Genomic DNA, 25486 nt, shown 5'->3' on the forward strand with positions numbered 1-25486 from the left:
ATGTTGTAGCCCTTTGGTAGTGTCCCGGATTCACGGATCAGACGTCCGAGGTTCACAGGTTTCACTTCACGAATCGATATCCATTTTCAAACCTCTTTGCTCCTCTGAAAATTACCCAGCTCCGTTGAAATTTCTGTAAATAATATTGACATTTAACATTTTAGGGCGACGAGAATTCATCCCGGTGAGGCGCTCCACGGTGAACTATGACACGAAGCAGGCCGGGGCGGCGGACAAACCCAACAATCCCACGCTTCTTCAAGAGAATTCCAGGTACGTCGCCCCACTGCATACTATCGGAATGCTCAACTATGATTTATTTCAATAAATGTTGCCAAATATTCATATATAACAACGTACAAACAACTTACTTACAACTACATTCTATCATTGGTTGATTTGGAAGAACTAGTGACGTCGTTCAAATTAGTTTGTTTTTATTAAAATCTTTTTTATGAAAAAACCATTTTATATGTCTAATTTCGCATAGTACTTAAGTTTCTTATTGTTCAAATGGTGATTTTACTCGGCGATATTTTATTGTCTTTGGGCTGGCCCCCTGGGTCGTGTAATTAGTGTCCTGACAAAACTTGTAGACTTAAAAAAGTCAGCGAGTGGTTGTTTATGGCTCTTCAGGGCTATTTGGCAAAACTTCCGATGAACATTTTATATTTTTTACTTTTAAAAATTCCTAATAATTTTTTTTGGAAAATCGCATTTTGTAATCTAGAAAAGTCCTTAAGCTCTATTTCATAGAACAAAAGCGTTCGAAATTTTCAGTTTGATTTTAGTTTGGTTTTTAGTTAAACAAAAAACGTGTAATGGACGGATTTGGTTTGCGCCTTGTACCTATGGCCCATTGTATTGCTGTAATATGTTGCTTACTTTGTGGTCAAAAATTATCCGTGTGGGCGACTATTAGATTATTACTCTAAGCAAAAACCTATTTGACCGATGAAACGATGCGCACCGGACGCGAAATAAGGAAGCGGCTGGTAAAGGGTGGGTAGGGTTTTTTTTTAAAGGGATGCCAGTCCGAGAAATTAAGGATTGTCTCAATTTTCAAATTAAAATAATTCATTTTCTTTTTATCTCAATCCCAAAAAAACCTTCCTTTCCAGCAAGCTAGTTTCAGACTGGAATAAATTGCCATGCCTATAGTCCTTAAAATATAGCTTGATTAATGACATTTATTTGTTTAATTAGTGAAAATTTGCAGTGGTGATTGTATAACTCTATTATGATTATATACCTTGGTATAGCGAATAATGCTTATAACAAGCAAATTCAGTCTGTCCCATCTTTCTATAGTCCTTAAAATTTAGCTTGATTAAAATGACCGCTGTCAAACTAATGTGATGCGAAATTACTGATCACTGATCAAATCATTTTATCAGTTTTTTCATGCAAACATGAAACTCTGTTTCAGAATATTGATATAAAAACGCAAAAACAAGCCTATTATAGTGTGTTTAAGACAATTATTCACCAAAAAATAAGACATTTATACTTTTTTCATGAACAACATCAAATGAATTATTTTTTTATTCGACCAATTTACATTGATCAATTTGTCCCATCTCTAACGTTTTTGCAAAATTATGTAACCTTGTAAGAACGCCATTAATAATAAGGTTTATTTGAGTTTTTTTTAACTTTTAAAGCTGATTTTATTTATTTATGTGTCAAGCATTGTGTTAAAAAAATAAATTAACACGCCAGATACGAATGATTTTTTGTGTCAATATAAATAACTCCTTATACGTTACTACAAAGTTATGTTGTCACTTTTTCTGACAAATGTCATTCTAATCAAGCTATATTTTAAGGACTATAGTTGTCCATTCCATTTTGGTCAACCAGTCAAAAAGTCGTTTGTATGTTAGAGTCCTAAGTCCTAGAGACCTAATTAAGTCGTCTATATGGAAAAAAACCATTCTACCTTTGACCACAAAGTTAGCTACAGAGTACAGCAATAAACTTCACATTTTTGTCACTCGCCCATACCGCGTATAAAAATTCTGAAAAAACTATTAGAGGACCGCCTCACGGTGTACTGATTAGCGCATGTTTGAGGCCATGGGTTCGATTCCCGTCAAGACATGTATTCCACAGTCCCGTCTGGATCTGAAACGTAAGACTGATAATCACACCTTCTCGTATCAAGTGCTCGAGATTTGCTGCGATTGGATTGACAATGCAGTGCCCTATGCTCCACTGGATGCAGACAGGGAAATAATAACAATGTTTGTATTGTATAAAATCTTTTAGTTTGTGCGGAATGTGCGAAGTACATTTTCGCTTTAGCATTATTTTCGCTAACCCAAAAACTAACAACTTACTAACAGCATGTATTTTTTTCTCTTTCCCATGTCTGTCTTTCTCACTTCTACATTGGTGAATGGGATTTTGGAAATGTATATATTATCCGTACGAACGAAATATTCTTTACGCACTCAAATTTAATGGTGAAATGAAAATGCTGTCGTCATTTTGAACGATGGAACATTGACGCTGTTTTGATTACGACTCGTTAATTCATATGTTTATTGCAATGGAATGTGCTACCTGAAAAATAATTTGGTGTGATTTGGAATGTTTTATATGTGAAATGAAAATTACTACAATGCATTCCAAACGTGATGAAAAACTCATTTGTAATATTGAATAAATAATGCAAACATAATAAAATGTGATGAAAAACATATTAAAAATCGGATGCAAAATACGATCTAAATGTGATAAATATCTCATTTGAAATTTTATTAAACACATATACAATGTAAAATAAAATACCATCAAAATGTGATGAATAACACATTTGAAATGTGATGAAAAACACAATAAATTTGATGAATAAAAATAATTCAAAATTTTAAAAAATACATTTAAAATGTGACATCAAACACATAAAAAATATTTTTTTAAATAAACAAACTTCATTATGAAAAATTTTATGAAAATGTGGTTTTAAATTACATTTAAAATACGATCAAAAACGTTTCAAATGTAAAAATGAAACATACATCTGAAATGATCTCACGAACGCGCATCCGGAACGCATTACGAAAACAGCGCCAGCGGCGGTGAGAGCGTCTCCAAGTCGTCGGCCCCCAACTCGTCGTCGTCGACGCCCGCGCAGCAGCAGCCGGCGGCCCCCAAGGGCCACGTGAAGAGCGCGTCCGTGTCGTCGGCGGGGGGCGCCCCCACCAACGGGGCCCCCGACCAGGCCCCGGCGCTCGGCTCCCTCGACCCCCTGAGACAGAGGTAAAGGCACCCGCCAAGTGTGGTTACGCGCGGTGGCTTCGTTTTTGGTTTCGTGTCGACGCTTTTCACGCTTTGTATATGCGAGTGGTTTCATTGGCAGAGGTAAATTGAGGTTAGATTGATTTATTTGTTAAGATGCACATTTGGGTTTTTGCGTCGTCGGTACTCTTATCCGACAGAGCGCATTACAGCATCCATTATAAGGGTTTATGTTATTTGTGTGGATATACATGTAACGTTATGTACTATAGGATTTTCACCTTGAATCAGTAAGCCAAGTACGTAACTTTTCATAGCATTTCAAATATTATTTTATTTATTTCATAAATTTATTGCATAAAACTAATGAATAGAAAATGAAAACGGAGTGTTCTCTGTTTAGGATAGTCTTTATCTAACATGGCCCAGCCTGTTATTAGATGGACATTTTTGATCTTTTAAAGCATAAGTAGTTCTATACTAATATAAAAAAAAACAAAAAAAAAACTAAAACTACTTAATTATAAATGCCTAGCTAATCAAATGTAAGAAGTTAAAAATCTTTATTATACAAATTGGCATTATTAGAGCACACTATCGACAGCTAAAATAATAGTCTGTGTATGTCCGAATGTTTGGAAACAGGCTGGATTTCCTCCTATCTGCAAACATTTGGACATACTCGAAACATTGTTGAACCTGGTATAAAAAAAAGTGTAAACATTAGAAAATTAACAAATTACAACAGGGATGGAGAATACCTTAGAAAGGAATGTGGAAGTCTAGGCATTTGCAGGGCTTATGACCTGTCATTGGTTGGTTTAAGTGGCCACTTTACACACTGTGTAACATTCACCATTTTGCCTATGTTTGAACATCCATATTTCTTCCATTTGTTGATTTTAGTGAAGTTAAAGAGCTGAAACCTTTATTGTTGTGAAGAGATTCATCTGACTGAATAATTTCGCATACTAGGCAACGCCTGAAAACAATTTTCCAATTTTTAAACTTCTTCTTGGACCAGTTGGTTTTATTACAATATTTGAATTTGTCCAAATGTTTGTAGACAAAAGACTGGATTTCATCTTCTCGGGAGTCATTAAGATTAACAAAATTAGAAAATTGTTTTTTTAGGTGTTGCCTAGGGTGAATTGGTTCATTCGGATGAATCTCACCCACACAATAAAGATTTCAACTCCTTTATTTCACAAAAGTCAACATTGAAAGCATCCACCACATACCCGAATCCGTTTCAAAGACTACGTCTTTCTTCGGATTTACTCATACAAGCAAGCATTTTTTTTTCACTACGAATTGATTCATCCTTTACTAACCACTAACGAAAGTCAACAGATGGAAGTGTTGAGGAAATGAGGATGTTTAAACATGCGCAGAATGGTGAATGTTAGGCAGTGTGTAAAGCGGCTACTTAAACCAGCCAATGACAGGTCATAAACCTTGTAAATGCCTAAACTTCCATATTCCCTTCTCAAAAACGTTTTCTCTCTCTGTTGCAACAAATTCTCTGCAAAAAACTCGGGTTCGATTCCCGACATGATTAATATGAAACATTTATTTAAAAGGGTGTTTTTACACTAGAATATTTCATAGTCTCTGGACTGGTACCCGGAGTGTAAGACTGACCATCTTACCTTCACGTAGCAAACATTATCAAGAATTTATTTAAAATAAAACACTTTGTAAATTGACCACACAAGAGTTTAATACATTAAATCACGACTAGTTTCGGGTAATCAGTATTACCCATCCTCAGGTGTAAATATAAACTAAACTTAAATACATACACAGATTAATACTCAGGTACTGATAGGGTCGCGCGGAAGGGGGAAGGCAATGTGTGGTGGAGGGGGTGGGGTTTTCCTAATTATGGGGAATATTGATTGCATTTTGAAATACAATATTATTAATTAAAGTTTTTTTGTATTTCAATATTTTCTAAATTGTTCTTTATGATTTCTTTATTTATGACCGTATGCAAAAGTTTAATTTTGTGTGAATGAAAAGAATGGTTTGTATCCATAATATGGTTTGCGAATTCAGAAAAACTATTACTAGAAAGTCCAAGTCTAAGTATTAATCTGTGTATGTATTTAAGTTTAGTTTATATTTACACCTGAGGATGGGTAATACTGATTACCCGTGTGTGGTAAATTTACAAAGTGTTTTATTTTAAATAAATTCAAAATGTTTTTCCACAACGTAAATGCTGAAACAATAAATCATATCACATTATTAAGATACACTGAAATTGGTGTACCAATGCAGTGCCTTATGCACCATTAGGGATGCGGAAAGGGAATAATGATGATGAGGATATTGAATCTAAGTTAATTATTATTGACCTTCGTCTACTGAAAGTATTTTTGCAGAAAAAATGGCATGTCTATTTTGTCATCTGCCAAACTGCTAGGCATATTAGAAGCTAAATAGCCGGCAGCGGAGAAAGCCCTCTCGTGGGCGGTATACATTTCAGGACATTAAATGTAAATTTTAACTTCTTCAGCCAGTATTCAGTATGGCAGGACGTCTCGATGCTGCTCTCTGATCCTGCAAATCTCGCGGAATCCCACACACATAATGTAGCTCTGATTGGGCTGAGAAAATCATGCGGGATCCCGGTATAACAGGATCTCGGGATGCCCATGTTGGAAGCCCTGATCGATAGTCGTTAAATTGGATCAATGTTTTGATATTTCTAAGGTGTGGGGTTGTGGTTTGGTTCGGCACGGGTTTATAGATTTTTAATGAACACTGTATTCCTGAAAAAGGTGAATTTACTGACCGTTTATATGCGGTGACTGTACAGTGAAAGTTACTGGTGGATTGGACTGTATGAATTTTGCCAAAGCGAGATCTTTTGTGACATCTGAACCCACTCCAAACATAGGCGTGAATTCAGTGTGACCAGTGCAAGAAAAAATAATATTAATAAATTAAATAAGTTCTTAATAAAAAAAAAACAGTTACAATCGAGTTATTTGAGATCTTAGATATAAGGCAATTATATTTTTTCGGAATTATAATGTTTGCGAAAGCAAATTATTCTACCGAATCCCAAAAGGAACACTCGCACACTGCCAGAAGTCAAACTAGAGGATGGGTCATGGGGTCTATCGCAAACTCTAAATTCGGGCAAAGAAATTTCAGGTTTCTGGTCCCCAAAATATTCCATATGTTACCCGAACATTGCAAAACCGCGACCCGGATTCAATTTTATAAATTTGTAAAAAATTGGTTACTGGGTTTAGGTCGAGAAAAATGGGAAAATTTACTCAAAATACATTCTCAAATAATAAATGGTATAAATTAATATTGTATAACTGTATAGTAAATTAACAAGTAGGTAGTAATGCTATTGTTTATTTTTGCATAAAAATGTCTGCCTTAAAACAGGTTGTACCTAGTTAGGCAGACTAGACATGAACGTCGTTATACAGAAAGCAGCCAGCCATAAAAGCCTCTTTTTTCCTTTTTCCCATTGAGTAATAGTTTTGATTTAAGGTAATTTATAAATACATACGTTTATTTCTGAATTTAGAGATTCCAAAAATAAGTCTCGCTGCGGCATTTAATACAGCCTGTAGTATTATTGTATTATATCATTATAATTATTATCAATGGAAGCTTTTTACAAATTCAGTACACGTATTTCAAAGTTTGATTGCAAATAAATCATTAATGAATTTGGAATTGAATTGTCTAAAGACACTGGTGTTTATAAAAAGTTTAGAGGAAAGACCTTTGCTTTCATTATAGTTTACAAGAAATAAATTATTTTTGTATTTTATCGTGGACTTAGTCAATCATTCGACAATGTTGAAGAAACCCACTTTCCCCACTGACCCAATCAATCGACAATGTTAAAACCCACTTTCGCCACCGATCCAATCGATCGACAATGTTTAAACCTAATTTTGCCACCGTCCCGATGAATTAACAATGTCTAATTTTGTTTTTCAGTATTAATCCGACGGTGAACTCCACAGCAAGACAACCGCAGTTAGCATTTCCAAGAAATGTCCCTTCAAGATCAACTTTCCACTCTGGTGAGTTGCCTGGTTACATGTTTCTCTGTACGATCAAAATCGTAAATAAAATTCATGAAATAATTTCAGTTGCATGCTCTTCGACTGTCATAAGTTCAAATCCTTAATTCCAATAAGAAAGTTTAATGAATTAAAAATAAAAAAAAAATGCTACCCAGCAACATTATTTTATCGGTGTCCTGGCGGATGAAGAATACATTTCTGTGTGTAAAAAAGATCCAGAATCCTGGACAACCGTTTTCGCCCCGATGCCTGCTCTCGGGTAAAGTTTTTGAAAACGGAAACGAGTGGAGAAACATCCGCCTCGTATTCTGGTGGTTAGCGCACTTTCCCGCCATGGGCCTATGAAATATTTTTTTTATTTATTTATTGAAATTTACTGTCTTATACAATAATACGGTTATAATATAATAGATACTTAAAACTAGAACAAAAATGATCTCAAACTTATAATTATCAATATACCTAATATTCTAGTGTACAAAAACCTTTTTAAATAAATGTTTCACGTCGGAAATCGAACCGGAGACCTCGTGCATGGTAGGCAAACGCCCTGGCCGCTACGCCACGAGGCGGACAAAGGTTCTACTCCTGACATGGTTGACATGAAATATTTATTTTAAATGGTGTTATTAAAATTAGAATAATTCATAGTCCTTGGACCGGGATCTGAAGCGTAAGGCTGATCAGCTTACCTTTAATGTAACAAAAATGACCAAGATTCGCTGAGATTGGGGTACCAATGCAGTGCCCTATGCACCATTTGGTGCGGAAAGGGAAAGATGAAATGAAAAAATTGCAAATTATTTTTTTTAATTTGTTACAAGTTCACATCATTTAATTGAATTTTTATTGAAAATATTTTGGAAATGTCCTAATATTTAAAGACTTGTATCTTTGGATGAAATCCTAAGATTCTGCAAACATTTGGACATAATGAAAATATTGCGTTGGATTTTGAACTTTGACAGTCGAAATCCGGGGTCAGTTGAAACTATGTTACCATTTTATATGCATATTATGTAATTCTAGACTTGGAGGGCAAATAAATTTATAGGGAACCGTCACTATAGATCTACACAGGTCGAAGAATGAGGATAAGAATGGATATGTAATTTTCATCAAAAAGATGTTACCGACTGACTGACTGAATTAGATGGGTAGAAAAAGATCTGTAAAGAAAGATCGTCTTGAAAATAAGATAGAAGATCTTTTAAGACAGATTTTTTTTTTTTTAAATTGGTCAAGGCAACCCATCCTAACAAGGATGAAAATACAATTAATTTTCTATTTCATATAATATTTTTATCGATATTTGTAAAATGTGATATTTCCTTATTGGAGTTTGAAGATTTCGTCCTGAACACGGTCGATATCTATATTAGAGGTAACATCTTTTTGACTGACCGTTCATATTATACAGATATCTCTAGTTCATTAGTAAAACAAGCAAAAAAAAACTAAATTTAAGTTAAGTGTGCAGATGTGTGTAAAATTTGCCGTAAAAAAATCTAATGCCTAAGAACTTGTACTGAATCAAATTGTGATATTGTTCAGGTCATTTCGAAAACATTCATAAATTTCTTCCTTATAATTGGACATTTTCTTAATGTACCCAATCGCTAAACGTCGGTAGAAAAAATAGGTAAAAAAACCGTGTTTAGGCAAAAGGCTTCAAACCACAATTTTGGCCAAAGTTGTTTTCGTCAGTTTAATGTGTTTTTAACCAATTATGTGAGTAAATTCTGGCAAAAGTATTGAGCAAATAGGTGTTTGCGGTTTGAATAGTATTTGCTAGAATATGTATAAGATCTATGTATTTGGTTAGGATCACGTTTAAAATTATGAAATTGCTTTTTCCATATCGTGGTTTGAAGCTTTTACCCTGAACGCGGTCGATATATCTGGGGGTTAATGCTAGTCTGCGTCCAGGCAGATGAAGATTACAGTTCTGTGTGGTGAAATAGAATAATTGCTTTCAACTCGCGTGGTTGGCGCGTTCTTACTATGCTTAAGATTCTAGGTACGATTCCTGGCAGGGTGGACGTGGAATATTTATTTTAAAGATGGTTCTACATTGTTGCAAAATATCTTCTTCTTCTTCGATGGCGCTACAGTCCAAATCCAGCCTAGGCCTCCTCCAACGCTACCTGTTTTCAGCAGCCATTTTCCAATTTGCAACTTGTAGAAGCTGTGCTGCTTTTTTTTTTACGTTTGTCTGGTTGACTCTCCTAGAGCTCCGCTCCTATACAAACTACATACGTCCCATGTTGCAAATCTTAAGTCTATAATTCCTTTGCCGGGTCGTTTCCAAGGTTCAGTAGCAGTACGAGGCTCTGTATTCGGTTTCATAAAAATGGTTACAAAATATACTCTATTTATTTTGAGAGACTTTGTTTTGCATTATGGTATTTGTATAAATTTCGTATCTGTGGCATATAATGCGTGGAGAACCGCTTGCTTCATTTAATTTTGAAAGGCAAGATTGAGGGTCACAGAGGGGCTGGAAGAAGACAGATGTCCTGGCTGCGAAATATACGAGACTGGACTGGCTTCAAGACTGGAGCAGATTTTCCGGGCAGCACAGGACAAAGAGACTTTTGCCAGAGTGATTGCCAACGTTGGGGATACCTGACAGGGCACTAAGAGAAGAAAATTGTTTTAATGAAATTCTAGAAGGCTAGGCACTGCTTAAATGCCTATATGGAACGCATGCCACTGCGCGTCAGTTATTTACAGATATGCAAACCAGGCTACTGAGTAGACGACGACTTCTAGCACTAACCCTCAGATATAAAACTCACGTGCAAATAGACAACATTTGATTTTTGGTGACTGTTTAAATAGGTTATTTTCTTATCATCCTTTGACTTGTATTTGGAAATGTCTGCTCAATGAACTGGACGATCTATGTGTACGTTGTAACTGTGTTGCCCATGTGAATTTAGCTATTTTACATTATGATAATTCATGCTTACATAGAAAAATAATTATATCCCAGTTTATAGGACATTTTAAGTAATAATAATTATTCTTGGTCTTTTAAAAGGTGCCTGCGTCCACCTCTGTATATTTAAATATTACCATGCAATGTATCGGGCAATGGTTTCCTAAGAAAGCGGCGCCATTATCTAGCGGTGGATGACGTCATAGCTAGATGGCGCAGGTTTTCTGGAGGGCGTTGATTGCGAGCCGAATGTCAAACAGCGGTGCCGTCATTTGTAGGATGGCTGCCACAGTGCTACAACAGTTTTGCAAAATTTTTGTGTCTGAAAATGAGTTAAAAATGATTTGGACTATCAAAAATTGTTAACTATGGTCCTTAAAATTTTGTTTGATTAGAATGACAGTTGTCAGCAAAAGTGACGACATACCTTTGTAGTAAGGAGTGATTCATTCGTATCTGGTATGTTAATTTATTTTTTAATACAATGCTTGACATACAAATCAATATAATTATATAAAATCATCTTTAAAACTAAAAAAAAACTAAAATAAACCTAATTATTAACGACGTTCTTACAAGGTTACATCATTTTGCAAAAACTTTAGAGATGGGATAAATTGATCGAATAAAAAATAATTCATTTGATGTTGTTCATGAAAAAAGTATAATGTCTTATTTTTTGGTGAATAATTGTCTTAAACACACTATAATAGGCTTGTTTTTGCATTTTTATATCAATTTTCGGAAACAGAGTTTCGTGTTTGCATGAAAAACTGATAAAATCGATTTGATCGGTACATGATCAGTGATCAGTAATTTCCCATCACTATTGACATTAGTTTGGCAGCTGTCATTTTAATCAAGCTATATTTTAAGGACTATAGGGAAGGAATGACAAACAGCGTAAGACTGATCAACTTATCTCCCTGTGACAGATGATCGAAATCCGCTGCATTTGGTTCACAAATGCAGTGCCCTATGCACCGCAGGGTGCAGAAAGCGGAATGATGATTATCATTAGGTGATCACAGCCGCTAGATAATGGCTCCGCTTGCTTAGGAAACCATAGCTTTACAAACTTGATTCAAAATATTCTAACAAATTTGTACAAGTTATAAAAGTGAAGATAGCTCGCAACATTTTTTAATTTTCTGCCTCGCGGTGTAGTGTTTGAGGTCCCGGCTTCGATTCCTGGGCGGGTCGACATAAGATATTTGCTTATAAAGTGGTTTTACACCGCAATATTTCATAGTCTCTACATTGGCATCTGAAGCGTAGGACTGATCACTTCACCTTCTTGTAACATTTGATCGAAATACGCTGCATCCACTAAATTATGATGGTGAAAGAAGTTTAGGCTTTTACAGGGCTTATGACCTGTCGTTGGCCGATTTAAGCGATCACTTCACACTGCGTAACATTCACTACTCAATCTAATGCTTGAACATCTGTATCTCATTACTATATTCATGTTTACGATATTTTGAATCAAGTATATAAATCATAAATATGCTAGTCTTAGAACTCCCTTTTATATTTTCATGTTCTTGTGATTAATTAAGTTGATTTAATACCTAATTGATAGGCTACATGTTTTTCAATTAATTTATTTTTCACATCATCACAATTATTTCATCTTGGTATCAAATAATTTGGCCATTTTATAATTAAGTATAAAGTATTTGACAAAAACTTGTCAACAATATGTATTTTTTCAATCCTTTTTAATTTATATTGATTACATATTGGGTTCTAAAATAATGGAATGTACTTAATTGACATTCTGTTCCAGTCCATACGCATAACACGTCATCAACATACCTTTTCTGTAAGAATTTATTTTTAATTAAAATGTTCCAAAAATTTAATATTTTACTCTCGATGCTATCAAAAATATATGTGCAATTAAAGGGCTCGTCAGACTTCCCATCATTCAATAAAAACATAAATAATTCAAACTAATCTAGAAATCCCCAGATTGTTTTGACTAATAAATTTTAAAAAAATAAATCTCATTAGACCTGTAGTATCCTCGAGTAGTTCTTCATCTTTTAAATTAGTATAATTCTTTGATGGGCAGACTTAACTTAACAGACATAACTGTATTTTTGATAATTTTACAATTTACATGAGATTTGTGTCATTTCAATGCCACAAACAGTTCAAGATCTATCATTCACTGAGTGGTACAAATAGTATTCAGTTAGTTCTAGTAGTACGAGTAGACTCATTTCTGACCCATCTTTAATGGTTCAAGTAGTATATCTGGAATACAGGTATAACCCCCCGTTGATCGCGGGGATACGTTCTCGACATGGCTTTTTTTAGGAGGATTTTTTACGGAACTCTATCGGATATTTTTCAGCTGATTCTATGTCAGCACTAGCCGGTTCGCCAATCATGTTAAGGCAATGCAAGTTTGAACGTTGTTTAAACCGATCAAACCAACCATTGCTTGCTTTAAGACAATTTCTCCTCGCTTTTTTTCAATTGATCGCACTGTAGACTCGGGCAATTTGAAATCCCTACCGGCAACTGCAATTTTACCGCCATTTTCTATAATTTAGATTATTTTGTGTTTTTTTTCTAAAGTCTTTGCACTCGCCGGGGTCGCGATCAACGGGGGGGATTATCTGTATTTCTGTTATTTGTACAAATTACTCCAATTTTGTTACACAGTCGAAACGATCTGTAAATAATAACACATTTTGTAAAATATGAGTTCTGTAGCTAAATAATTAGGTTCATATCAACATTTTTTTTCTCTCCTGAAAAGTTACATGTTTCCAGTACCCATCAAAGAATTTATACTTAATTAAATATTTTTCAACCCAAATTAAAAACTCATTGGCGTGTTGATTTACACCCTTAAAAACTTGGACAGGTAGAAAAATTTGTGTATCTGAGAAGTATGTTTACAAGGGACTGTAATGCTGAGAAAGATATCGAAAGGAGGATGGATGAGCTCCGGGAACAGGGTACCGAATAAATGTCTGTCGCAGGAGGTGAAATACGCCGTTCACAATGGAGTCCCGTTGCCGACCCTTATTTTTAGAAGCGAAGTATGGAGTTAGAAAAACGAGGATAAAAAATGTTTGAATAATCGGCGCGCGTGCATCAGAAGATGTATGATTGTAAAGAAAGCGAGATCTGTACGTAAAAATAGAGCGATATGGTGTTCTATCTTACCCCTTCTTTTGGAAAGCTTTTAATCCCCAACAATGTTAAACTAATTAACGTTAATATTGAGTCACCCAAAACAATTATCAAAGATATTCTAAACTCATTGGATTTACCAGAAAACATGTCTATAGTATATAAAATATAGCTTGATTAAAATGACAACTGCCAAACTAATGTCACTAGTGATGGGAAATTACGGATCACTGATCATGTACCGATCAAAAAGATTTTATCAGTTTTTTCATGCAAACATGAAACTCTGATATTCAAACGCAGAAACAAGCCTATTACAGTGCGTTTAAGACAATTATTTACTAAAAAATAAGACATTAAATACATTTTCATGAACACCAACAAATGAATAATTTTTTTATTCGATCGATTTACATTAATCAATTTGTCCCATCTTTAACATTTTTGCAAAATGACGTAACCTTGTAAAAACATCGTTAATAATTAGGTTTATTTTAGATTTTTTTGTTTTAAAGCTGATTTTATATAATTATGTTGATTTATATGTCAAGCATTGTATTAAATAAATAAATAAAAATGCCAGATACTAATAATTTTTCGCGTGTCAATATAAATCACTCCTTAGACGTTACTACAAAGTTATGTCGTCACTTTTGCTGACAACTGTCATTCTAATCAAGTTATATTTTAAGGACTATAATGATTGAGAGTAAAATATTGAATTCTAACATTTTAATTGAAAATATCTTCTTATAGAAAATTATATTCATGTTTTAAATAAATAAATCTCAAGAGATTTATTTATTTAAAACATAATTTTTTTAGAATTAAGAAATTGAACTTATTTCAAAAGATTTTTTTCGTTACAAAATCAACTATCTATAATGAGAAAGATCAGTGGTTTTAAAAAAAAAAAAATATATTATCATCGCTATGATATTTGAATATTTTGAAAATCCTCTTCGATACTTCCAAATTGCACTGTCTGCGATGTCCGAGTTGACGAGAGTTTCTGACTTATTAAATTTGAACCTTGTGCAATTATTAAAAAAAAAAAAAGTTGCTAAACGTCAAAACACATTAAACGTTGAAAAACATGGCTGCCCCGGAAACCGAAAGTCGGTTTCCGGTCGCATTCACGATCGCCCATGGTTGCCACGGCAATATAAAACCATTTTGGAGAAACTTCACCGTAAAATTAAATGCTCATATTTTTACCGTTGTCGGCCTCGTGGTGTAATGGTCAGCGCGTTAGCCTGCCATGCAAGAGGTCTCGGGTTCGATTCCCGGCATGGTTGATGTGAAATATTTATTTAAAAGGGTGTTTTCACACTAGAATATTTCATAGTCCCTGGACTGGCACCTGAAGCGTAAGACTGATCATCTTACCTTCGTGTAACAAAAACGATCAAGATACGCTGCAACTGGTGTATCAATGCAGTGCCCTATGCACCATTGGGTGCGGAACGGGATGAATTTTTACCGCACGTTTGCTCTAATTTTTTACGTAGCACTGAACTTGCTCGTTATTCTTTCGCATTTTATTTTTAACAAGTTACTCTTTTAATATTAAAATACAATCAATACATCATCTACATACATTAATTTATATTATATTGTATTCATATATTTATTTTTTTACATTTTCTGAATACGCAATCCGGACAACTGTCACGATCGCTGCTTAATTTTGTACACAGATAGTGGTTCAGGTACTTGATAAAAATATAAAACATCTTTTTGTATGAGTTTACTTAGCCGATATTAATTTACATTCTAAATTTTGAAATGCCTGAGTTGCACATCATTTGTTTTTTTTCGTTCTGTGAACAAAAAAATAATACTGTTCGTTTTTGTTTTTCTCCCAATAATCACCTAAAAACTTCACACAAAATCAAACTAGATCACTCTCGATAACACCACACTGTTTTTATTTAATTTATTTATTATTATATTAATTCTCCTTGTCCAGGCGGATGATGTATACAGTTCTCTGTGAAAAAGAGCTATAGCCCTGGACGGGTGTTTTCGTCTCGTTGGCTGTTTTCAGTTAACGGTGAATGCCAGACAAATTCAGCGGATTTTGGAATTAAAAAAATATAACTGTCAATAGCATAGAATTAAGAATAGTCCAGAAGGAGCGTAGAATCATATTTGAACACATCAGACTGTGTCCAAAAATCCCCACACTATGCCCCACTTTCGCCGCGCGCATTCGTGATGGCGCCGCGTAATGTTGCACAATGGAAAAATATAATCATAACACAAATGTAAGGTGAAAAAAAAGCAATCTGTTAATTTCTCTAAAATTTTATTGACACAACAGAGTAGAACAGTAAAGGGTCATTTAATAAGAGTTATTGAATTAATGAAATTTGAACTTAAAATATAAAACAAATTTTATTTTACATAAAACGGATATTTTTATATCATGTTTAATAATATTTGATGTTTTAAAGATAATGTCGATCAAATGTCCACCACGGTGTTGTTTAATCCGAGGTCCAATTTTCATTAGTTCGCTCATTAGATGAGCAAGTAGGGTAAAAAAGTTTACTACCCTGGCAACACTTAATGTTCATTTTGTTTTCTTCGATAATCTGAAAAAAAAAAAAAATCATTTGTTACTTACACATTCATTTGCTAATAACACATGAAATGTGATCCCATCCTGTTTCTTTATGATCCTAGCAGTATTTCTACACTTTAAAAGGACGCAACACTGCATAGTTGAATTAAAATCAGGAGTTGCGTACTGAACGACGTCTGCAAAGAAACTAATGGGTCAAATCGTAAACCTACTCCATTTATGAGTAGTTTAGTTGCCTTCTGTTTGATGTGCGTATGTCGTTTCTGGACTATTCTTATTTCTATGGTCAATAGATATCATGCGGAATCAAAAGTGGAATGGTCTCTCTGTGTGTTTCAGGCAGTGTGTTAAACTGTCCGTCAAACATATTTTGTCGGGTGTTAATTTAAGCTGTGTCCGTTTGTTATAAAATGAAGAGAGGATACGACAAAAAAAATTATAACAAATTCATTCATGCCTGCCTTTATTCAGGTCCTGGGTTCGATTCCTGGCCCCTGTCGGACATGAAATATTGATTTTAAAGGTAGCTCAATCACAAATAACTATTAACGTGCTAATAAGCGACGTGATAACAATTTCTCACCATGGTTGTTTATCGTATTCGCGATCACAATGGAACATCCGTGAACACCTAATATTAAATGTCAAAATATTTACGTTTCGCGACGTATAATCCTGCTGCGCAATCACATATTTGATTTTCACCGGCATGAATATGGAAAATATTCCAAAACTGCTATTTTTACTTTTTTATTTATTATTTAACATGCTATTCATTGCATTTAGCCGGCGGTTGGCAAGCCAAATGTCAAGAAAAGCAGTCGCCATAGTAATTGTAATTTAATTTTAACTTTTTTGTATAAGATACTCCTTACTATTTTGCAAATCCAATATATTGTATTATTTTTATAGTAAACGCTGATTTTTCGCAAATGAACTGTATTTATTTACAAGGAAAACAAAAAACAAACCGACATGAGCGTCGACTTAGAGATTACACACGCGTTGACTTATGACTGCGATAACTTAAGCATGTTCATTATTGTTCATTGTGATTGTTCAAATGCTTAGCATGTTTTTAAGCACGTCGATAGTTATTTGTGATTGAGCTACTGGACTGGCATCTGAAGCGTAAGACTGATCACCATACATGATTGAACTGTGCTGCAATTGGTTCACCAATGCAGTGCCCTATTCGCCACTAGTTGCGGAAAGGAGAATGATGATAAAAAATAATCTAAATTTGTTCCGACAGATAGGGAAAACATTTTTGGGAAGGGAATATGGAAGTCTAGGCATTTACAGGGCTTATGACATGTCATTAGCACTGTGTAACATTCACCATTCTGCCTATGTATTATCGTCCACATTGGCCCAACCCTTCCATCTATTGACTTTGTTTCAGTAAAATAGCTAAAACCTTTATTGATGTGGGTGAAATTCATCAGGCTGAATTTTTTCACCTACTAGGCAATGCCTGAAAACATTTTTCGAATTTTTATATTTTTTATATCAGTTAGTTTAATTAACAATATTTCGAGCATGTCAAATGTTTTCGGCAGGCTGGATCTCCGAGATTGAGAAAATGTGGATGTTAAAACAGGCAATAATAATATAAAAGTCATAATATATTATATCCCCTCATACTAGCACTTTTGCTGATTGGGAATATTTCGTACAAATAAAATATTTTATGAAATGTAATATGTAAAGTTATAAATGATGTATTTTGTCATAAATAAATAAATCTTAGGCAGAATGGTGAATGAAAAATGGCCTCAACAATGTTTGAGTTTGTCCAAATGCTTGCAGAATGGCTGGATTTCCTCCTCTCAATTGGAAATTTCTTTTCAGGCATTGCCTAGTAGGTGATTTGGTTCAGCCGGATGAATCTCACCCGCATAATAAAGGTTCAGCTCATTTACTTCACAAGAGTCAACAGATGGAAGAGTTGAGGAAATGTGGATGTTTAAACATGGGCAGAATGGTAAATGTTACACAGTGTGTAAAGTGGCCACTTAAACCAGCCAATGACAGGTCATAAGCCCTGTTATTGCCTAGATTTCCATATTCCCTTCTCAACATTGTTTTCCCTCTCTGTTGAAATAAATTTAAAAGAAAAATGGCCTCTTTAACCAGCCAATGACAGGTCATAAGCCCTGCAAATGCCTAGACTTACATATTCTCTTCTCAAAAATGTTTTCCTTCTCTGTTGCAACAAATTAAGATCTTGATAACTCCCTAGGGAAGAGATCCAGCCTGTCTGCAAACACTTAGACATACTTGAAACATTGTTAATAAAAATAAATTATTATATTTTCATGGTCACGATATGTGAAATGAATCACATTACCTTCCTATAACATTTTTTTATATGAGTTTATATTTTAAAGAAGGATTTTTCTGTAATTATATTTCTTTATCTAAACTATTGGAATCAAGAATGATATACTAGAGTTGGCCAATCAGGAACTTCTGAGAGGAAACCACTTAAAACTCTTCAGGAGAAGCCAGCCTGTTGGCAGCAGTCAACAGGCCTGCCGTTCCACTAGAGGAGTGTTCGGCATTTTGTTCCCTACTTTGGTTTATTTTACCAATTTCTATGACAGTTTATTGAGACATACTACATTTATTTTACGGATGTAGTGTCCTTTGCATCGTTGGGTGCTAATAGGGAATAGATGATGATGGCGATGGAAGTCTAGGCATTTGCAAGGCGCACAACCTGTCATTGGCTGATTTAAAAGATCACGTTACCTAGTGCAACGTTCACCATTCTGCCTAATGTTTGAGCATCTGTTCTCGTAATATTTCTTGAACCGTGTCCTGGTTCCGTGACTAGAAGTCCGAGGTTCGAACCCCACTCCACCCCAACTTGATTCCCATTTGATAATTGTGAGTTATTTACAACTCGTTGAAAATGCCCCCAAAATTGAAATATTTGTGTAAAGCACAAAAATGCAAATATTTTTTTTTTAATATAATGACTATTTTTTTAGATTTAATTTATATTTTTTATACTATGATTATTTTTTCATTCTTACACTGTCCACATTATTTTTACTATTGAAACCTCAAGAGTAATTATTCGCGACCCGCTTATAGAGCCGTCCAAACGGACAAAAACCATTCTAGTTATCAAACGCGAAGTTAGCTACAGCTTACTGCAAAACAACAGGACAACAGGTATTCAGGTCAACGATCGCAAGCGTAGCGATGGATCGTCCGTCATTTGTTTGTTTTTAAACCAAAAATTTGCATCAGTTTTGTCATAGAATTAAGAATAGTCCAGATCTTAAAGAAACAGGATGGGATTACATTTCATGTGTACGTAGCAAATGCATGTTTAAGAAGCAAATGCATTACTTAAAAATTTAATTATTTTTCTATTTGTCAGATCGTCAAAGAAAACAAAACGGACATTTTGTTAGTGTTGCCAAGGTAGTCAAATTTTTTACGCTATTTTACTCATCTAATGAGAGAACAAATGAAAATTAAACCTCTCAGATTAAACAACGCCGTGGTGGACATTTGACCGACATTATCTTTAAAACATCAAATATTATTTAACACGACATAAAAATATTCGTTTTATGTAAAATAAAATTAGTTCAATTTTTAAGTTCAAATATTATTAATTAAATTACTCTTATTAAATGACCCTTGTGTCAATAAATTTTTAGAGATATTAAAAAATTGCTTTTTAAAAAAAAAAAGGAATTTTTACATTTGTGTTATGATTATATTTTTCGCGATCTGGCAACTTCACGCAAGCGTGCGGCAAAAGTGGGGCAAAGTGGGGCGTTTTTGGACACAGTACGATGTATTCAAATATGATTCTACGCTCCTTCTGGACTATTCTTAAGCCCATGGCTTTTGTTTTATGCAATAGAGCGAAACAGCGTCTCTATAAGCGGGTTGCAAATGATTACTCTGAGATCAAAACTCACCTTTTTAGTTTGCTTCGATGTTTCAACAAACTAACAACACTTCAATTGTGTTTTACAAATGCATGAATTATCATAAAATGTATTTGCAAGTGATTTTAGATGTTTTGTTGCAAATTAATTCCACGCATTTCATTTCGTATTTTGCCTCTCACATTGATTGGAAACCAAATTGTAAAATTTCATGTTACACATAAGTACATTATGTGATGCTGAGCTAAGCATTATCGACAAAATCAAGAAAGGAGCTCCGCTCTGGTTTGGACACGTGGAGTGAATGGACAGCGAAAGAACGGCTAAGAATATTTACAATGCGAATGTTGACGGATGCAGAAATAGAGGAAGATCGAGAAATACATGGCATGACCAAATCCAACAAATACTTTAAGATGGACATGTCAATAGTCGGAATAATCGGCGCGCGTGCATGAGAAGATGTATGAATGTAGAGGAAGCGATATCTGTATGGGTTGTGGTCGGGTTGTGGTCCCATGGTTAGTATTGTAGACTCGCGGGCCGAAACGGTGCGATGGTTTGTTTGTTTGATGTAATATTGTCAGTTAATATTTGAAATATACATTTAGAGAAGAAGTGTAAAGTGTAAAAGTTTCGAGAATAGATGTCTCGGAAGAATCTTGGATATGAGTGGATTGACTTTTAATGGGCAGCGCGTTTGCCTACCATGCAAGAGGTCTCGGGTTCGACTCCCAACATGGTTGATATGAAATATTTATTTAAAAGGGTGTTTTTACACTGAAAATATTTCATAGTCCCTGGACTGGTATCTGAAGTGTGATCATCTTACCTTCTTGTAACAAAAAAGGTCAATATATGTTGCGGTTGGTGCGCCAATCCAGTGCCCCAGCCACCATTAGGTGCGAAAGGGAATGAAGAAATAAGAGAATGGACGCAGCAAACTCCGGTGACAGCTCTCATCAAGCGGACACGATACAGTTGGCTGGGCCATATACTGCGGATGCCTCCCGACAGCAAGTTCAGGTTTAGGTTCTTGACGTCCGCTGCTGACTGTTCGTCGGCAGTTTGTGTCAGAACTGCGGGGCGCAAATCCGACTTGGGGGTACTCACAAGAGCTTACAGCTGACAGAAATGCCTGGAGGCTCTTTGTGGACACCATACGCTAGGAAGCATGCATGGAATGGTGATGATTACAAACATTTTCTTCATAAATATCTATCGAGACGGTATTGAGGTCGATGTCCAAGCCGGCTCTACCAATATGTCGATATTTGTTTTCATGAAGATATGGCTATCGCCAAAAAAAATAAAATAGTTTGATTGATTTTTCATTGTGGCAACATTTCTTCAGAAGTGTTGCATGCACATTATGTCATCTCAAACTATCTGATGCATGGGCTACAAGTTCCCCAAATTTTCAAATCTTAACCGCAAGATGATGCTATCTCTACTTTCTTAACTGTCAAATTTTACTCGGCGTTCAATGTCACGTTAAAAGGGAGCAAAGTATGGAATTGGAAAAATAATTATGAAAGTAGGCTGAACGCTGTCGAAATGCGATCTCTCAGGCAAATGTGTGGTAAAATGATGTGTGATCGGTGCGCAAATGTCGAGATCCGAGCATGTTATCTAAGGCTGAGACCAGCATTATCGACAAAACCAAGAATACGGGTGCTGGGGTGGTTTGGACACGTAGAGCGAATGGACGGCGAAAGCACGGCTTAAAGGATCTACAGTGTGAATGTTGATGCATGCAGAGAACGAGGAAGACCGAGTTGGACATAACACGACCAAATCCAATAAAAACTTGTACAGGCGCACGTGCATGAGAAGATGTTTGAATGTAGGTCTGTAAGCAAAGGCAGAGTGATATGGCGTTCTATCCTCTCTAATAAAACGGCGCATGTTTTGTTTTATTAAGAAATTTAGTCAAAATACAATTTGAGAGTGGTAATTTATTACTTAAATGCTTTTGTTTCATTGCTGTTTTAGTGTTTTTGTAGATATTATTATTGCACAAGTATTATGTAGATATTGTTAAGATGCTATGATAAAATGCATTTGGATTTTTGTATGTTTTTTATTACAAAGTGTACAAGATTAAAATTTTGTTATTATCATCGATAACTTATTAACTACCATTTTTGCAATATAATACCTTGGCGCATTTCAAGAACAAATGGGTTTAAGCAGCTTTTGCTGGGCCCCGATTATAATGGGAAATTAACATTTATCTTAAAGTTTATCTACAAAGTAAAATTGAGTTTTTTTGTATAAAAAGTAGAATATGCATACAATTTTTTCTTCTGAACATATTTTTTATATTTATTTATAAAGGAAATCATACAGTCTTTATATAAAACAAGGTACAAAAGAACAATTAAAAAAAATAAGTCCAATTACAGATTTCACACTAATTTATTATGAATGCAGGAGGAGAGGGGAAAAATAATTGAATTCTAAAAAAGTAAAAATATGAATATTTAATTAAAAGTACATAAAAGGGAGAAGACATTGTATAGCTCCAACTCTACTTCCCCCCTCTCTCTCTCTGCTTCCATGAATATTTAAATTTCTTTGTAAAAATTCACAACCAACAATAATTTATTAGATGCAGGTAGTAGATGTACATATGAATAAGTATAAATTAAGAGTTGAAATCAAAAGTTAAAATTAAAATCAAAAGTAAAAGTTTTAATTGAAATTAAAAGTTTAAATTAAAAGTTAAAATTAAGAATTAAAATTAAAAAGTTAAAATTGAAAGATAAAATTAAAAGTCAAATTAAAAGTTAAACGTCAAGCAGGAGATAAATTTAAAAACATGTTCAATTATAGGTTACCGACGAAGATACTTTAAATGTACATGCAAATATACTCATTTTCTACACAAATATCGGTTTTTCTTTATAGACATTCGAAGATAACTCTGTTAACTTCCCACTGTAATCAGGACCCTGGTGCGTCTATATTTTGTGTACTGCTTTTTGTATGCATCCTACTTCCTTCAAAAAAGCATCCAAACAGTTTTTGAACTGGTTGACTTAAATGGAATGGACAACCCGGCTTGGCGATTTATTCCAATCTGAAACCACCAGCTGAAAAGGAAGTTTTTCTTGGGATCGAAGTGAAATTGGGGACGATAGAGTTTCCATTTATGACCCCGTAAATTGGCGTTGAGATTTATAGTCCTTAAAATATAGCTTGATTAAAATGACAGCTGCCAAACTAATGTCAATAGTGATGGGAAATTACTGATCACTGATCATGTACCGATAAATCGATGTTATCAGTTTTTTCATACGAACATGAGACTCTTGTTTCCGAAAATTGATATAAAAACGCATAAACAAGCCTATTATAGTGTGTTTAAGACAATTATTTACTAAAAAATAAGACATTCAATACATTTTTTCATGAATTATTTTTTATTAGATCGATTTACATTGATCAATTTGTCTCATCTCTAACATTTTTGCAAAATGACATAACCTTGTAAGAACGTCGTTAATAATTAGGTTTGTTTTTCATTTTAAAGCTGATTTTATATGTTTATGTTGATTTATATGTCAAGCTATTCTATGGCTCAAATTTGTTACTAGATATCGATTTGACTATGTGAAAGCTTGTCAGTACTGAGGTTTGTAAACAAGTATGGCCAGAGAACACTTCATTATATAATTACTAAAATTTTTAATAAGATTCCTAAGCAGATCTTAAAAGAAAATGTTGACAAAACTTTTAAGGAAAAAATAATTAAATGGCTCATATGTAACAAGGCTTTAAATTGATTATTATTTTATGTTAACAATCATCTACTTAATTTTTTGTATATAAATTTTGTGTTAAAATACGTATGCTTTTAGTTCTTAATAATGTTTGTATTACTTTTTAAAATTATAAAATTTTTCGAACGTTTTTATTTGTAAAGGAAAAATAAGTAACCGGCTGACAAGCCGGTTTCGCGGTTTAGTGGGTTTCATTATTTTTCCTTTTATATTTTTCTGTTCATGTTTACCTTCTTAAATAAAAATAAATATAAAAAAAAGCATTGTATTAAAAAAATTAATTAACATGCCAGATATGAAAGATTTTTTGTGTGTCAATATAAATTGCTCCTTAGACGTTACTAAAAAGTTATGTCGTCACTTTTGCTGACAACAGTCATTCTAATCAAGCTATATTTTAAGGACTATAACTGACGCATCTCGTGAAGGGGCAGTCATAGCCATTGAAAATCTTGCAAGTTCGTATCAAGTCTCTCTCTTCCGTCGTTTTTCCAATGTAAGTCCGAGTGCTTTTAATTCTGTGGACTTTGTCAGTAGCTCCATGTCTCGGTGTCTCGTTGTCTCGATGAAGATGTCAATGTTAATTTCTGTTTCAATGTGTCTGTTTCCAGGGCAAACTCGACCGCGGAACGCGTCGGCCGGCATAGGCGGCGGCGTGTACGGCGCGGCGGGCGACGGCTCGCCGCACTCGGCGCGCACGTCCTTCTTCTCCAAGATATCGTCCAGATTCAGTAAACGGTGAGTCCCGTCCTCCGCACCTACTCTGCCCCCCGCCTCTCTCTGTCTATCTATGTGTCTCGCCTGTCCGCTCTGTGCCCGCCTGTGAACTAACAAATAACAAAATGCTAGTCGCGCGCACCCGGGGATATGTATTTGGCGAGTGCAAAAAACATCAATTCATTTCAGTTTTGCATTTTAAAAATGTTGTAAAAGACGCATTTGCATTCAGCGTCTTTTACAACATTTTTAAAAAAACAAAACAATATTGTTTTTCTTAAGTTAAATAATACACCTTTGTTTTAAGCTGTAGTCTGGTAAAACGCATGCAAAATAAGGAAATCATACGCATTTGCAATATTAAAACAAAAAAGTTTTTTTTTATTGCGCAATAATAAAAAACATAATTAACATATTACAACAGAGATGAAGAACATTTAAGATAAGGTAATATAGAAGTCTAGGCATCTACAAGGCTTATGACCTGTCAAACATCAACAGATGAAAGAATTCAAGGAATATAGATGTTTAAATATGGGCAGAATGGTGAATGTTACACAGTGTGTAAAGTGGCGACTTAAACCAGCCATTGACAGGTCATAAGCCCTGTAGATGCCTAGACTTCTATATTACCTTCTCTTAAATGTTCTTCACCTCTGTTGTAATATGTTAATATAAACAGCTCCCCAGGGAGTTGAATCCAGTCCTTGTCTACAAAAATTTGGACAAACTCAAAATGTTGTTAAAAAAACATAAGTTAGATAAAAACTAAATATAATTTGGTTGGCCTCGTGGTGTAATGGTCAGCGTATTTGCGTACCGTGTAAAACGTCTCGGGTTCGATTCCCGACATGGTTGATATGAAATATTTATTTAAAAGGGTGTTTTCACACTAGAATATTTCATAGTCCCTGGACTGGTATCTGAATCGTAAGACTGATCACCTTACTTTCATGTAACGAAATTGATCGAGATATGCTGCGATCGGTGTACCAATCCAGTGCCCTATGCACCATCAGGTGCGGAAAGGGAATGATGATGATGATTAAGTATAA

At 34.6% G+C, this 25486-nt stretch overlaps 1 protein-coding gene across 15 annotated transcripts in view; it reads left to right on the forward strand.

Annotated features, from left to right (window-relative positions):
• LOC148278494 (serine/threonine-protein kinase MARK2-like) overlaps positions 1-25486 on the forward strand; it is a 176198-nt gene that overhangs the window by 107765 nt on the left and 42947 nt on the right. For 13 of the 15 annotated variants that reach the window (XM_088231325.1, XM_088231313.1, XM_088231318.1 and 10 more), the window contains 4 exons: positions 165-273; positions 3076-3267; positions 7228-7313; positions 24326-24452. In XM_088231325.1, coding sequence (XP_088087451.1) covers positions 165-273; positions 3076-3267; positions 7228-7313; positions 24326-24452 — 514 coding nt within the window. The remainder of the gene's footprint in view (positions 1-164; positions 274-3075; positions 3268-7227; positions 7314-24325; positions 24453-25486) is intronic. The other 2 variants (XM_088231323.1, XM_088231324.1) reach the window with 1 other exon arrangement.

This window comes from Micrasema longulum, unplaced genomic scaffold (assembly GCF_059751315.1).
Source record: "Micrasema longulum isolate JH-2025_06_02 unplaced genomic scaffold, ASM5975131v1 h1tg000873l, whole genome shotgun sequence".
NCBI lineage: Eukaryota > Metazoa > Arthropoda > Insecta > Trichoptera > Brachycentridae > Micrasema > Micrasema longulum.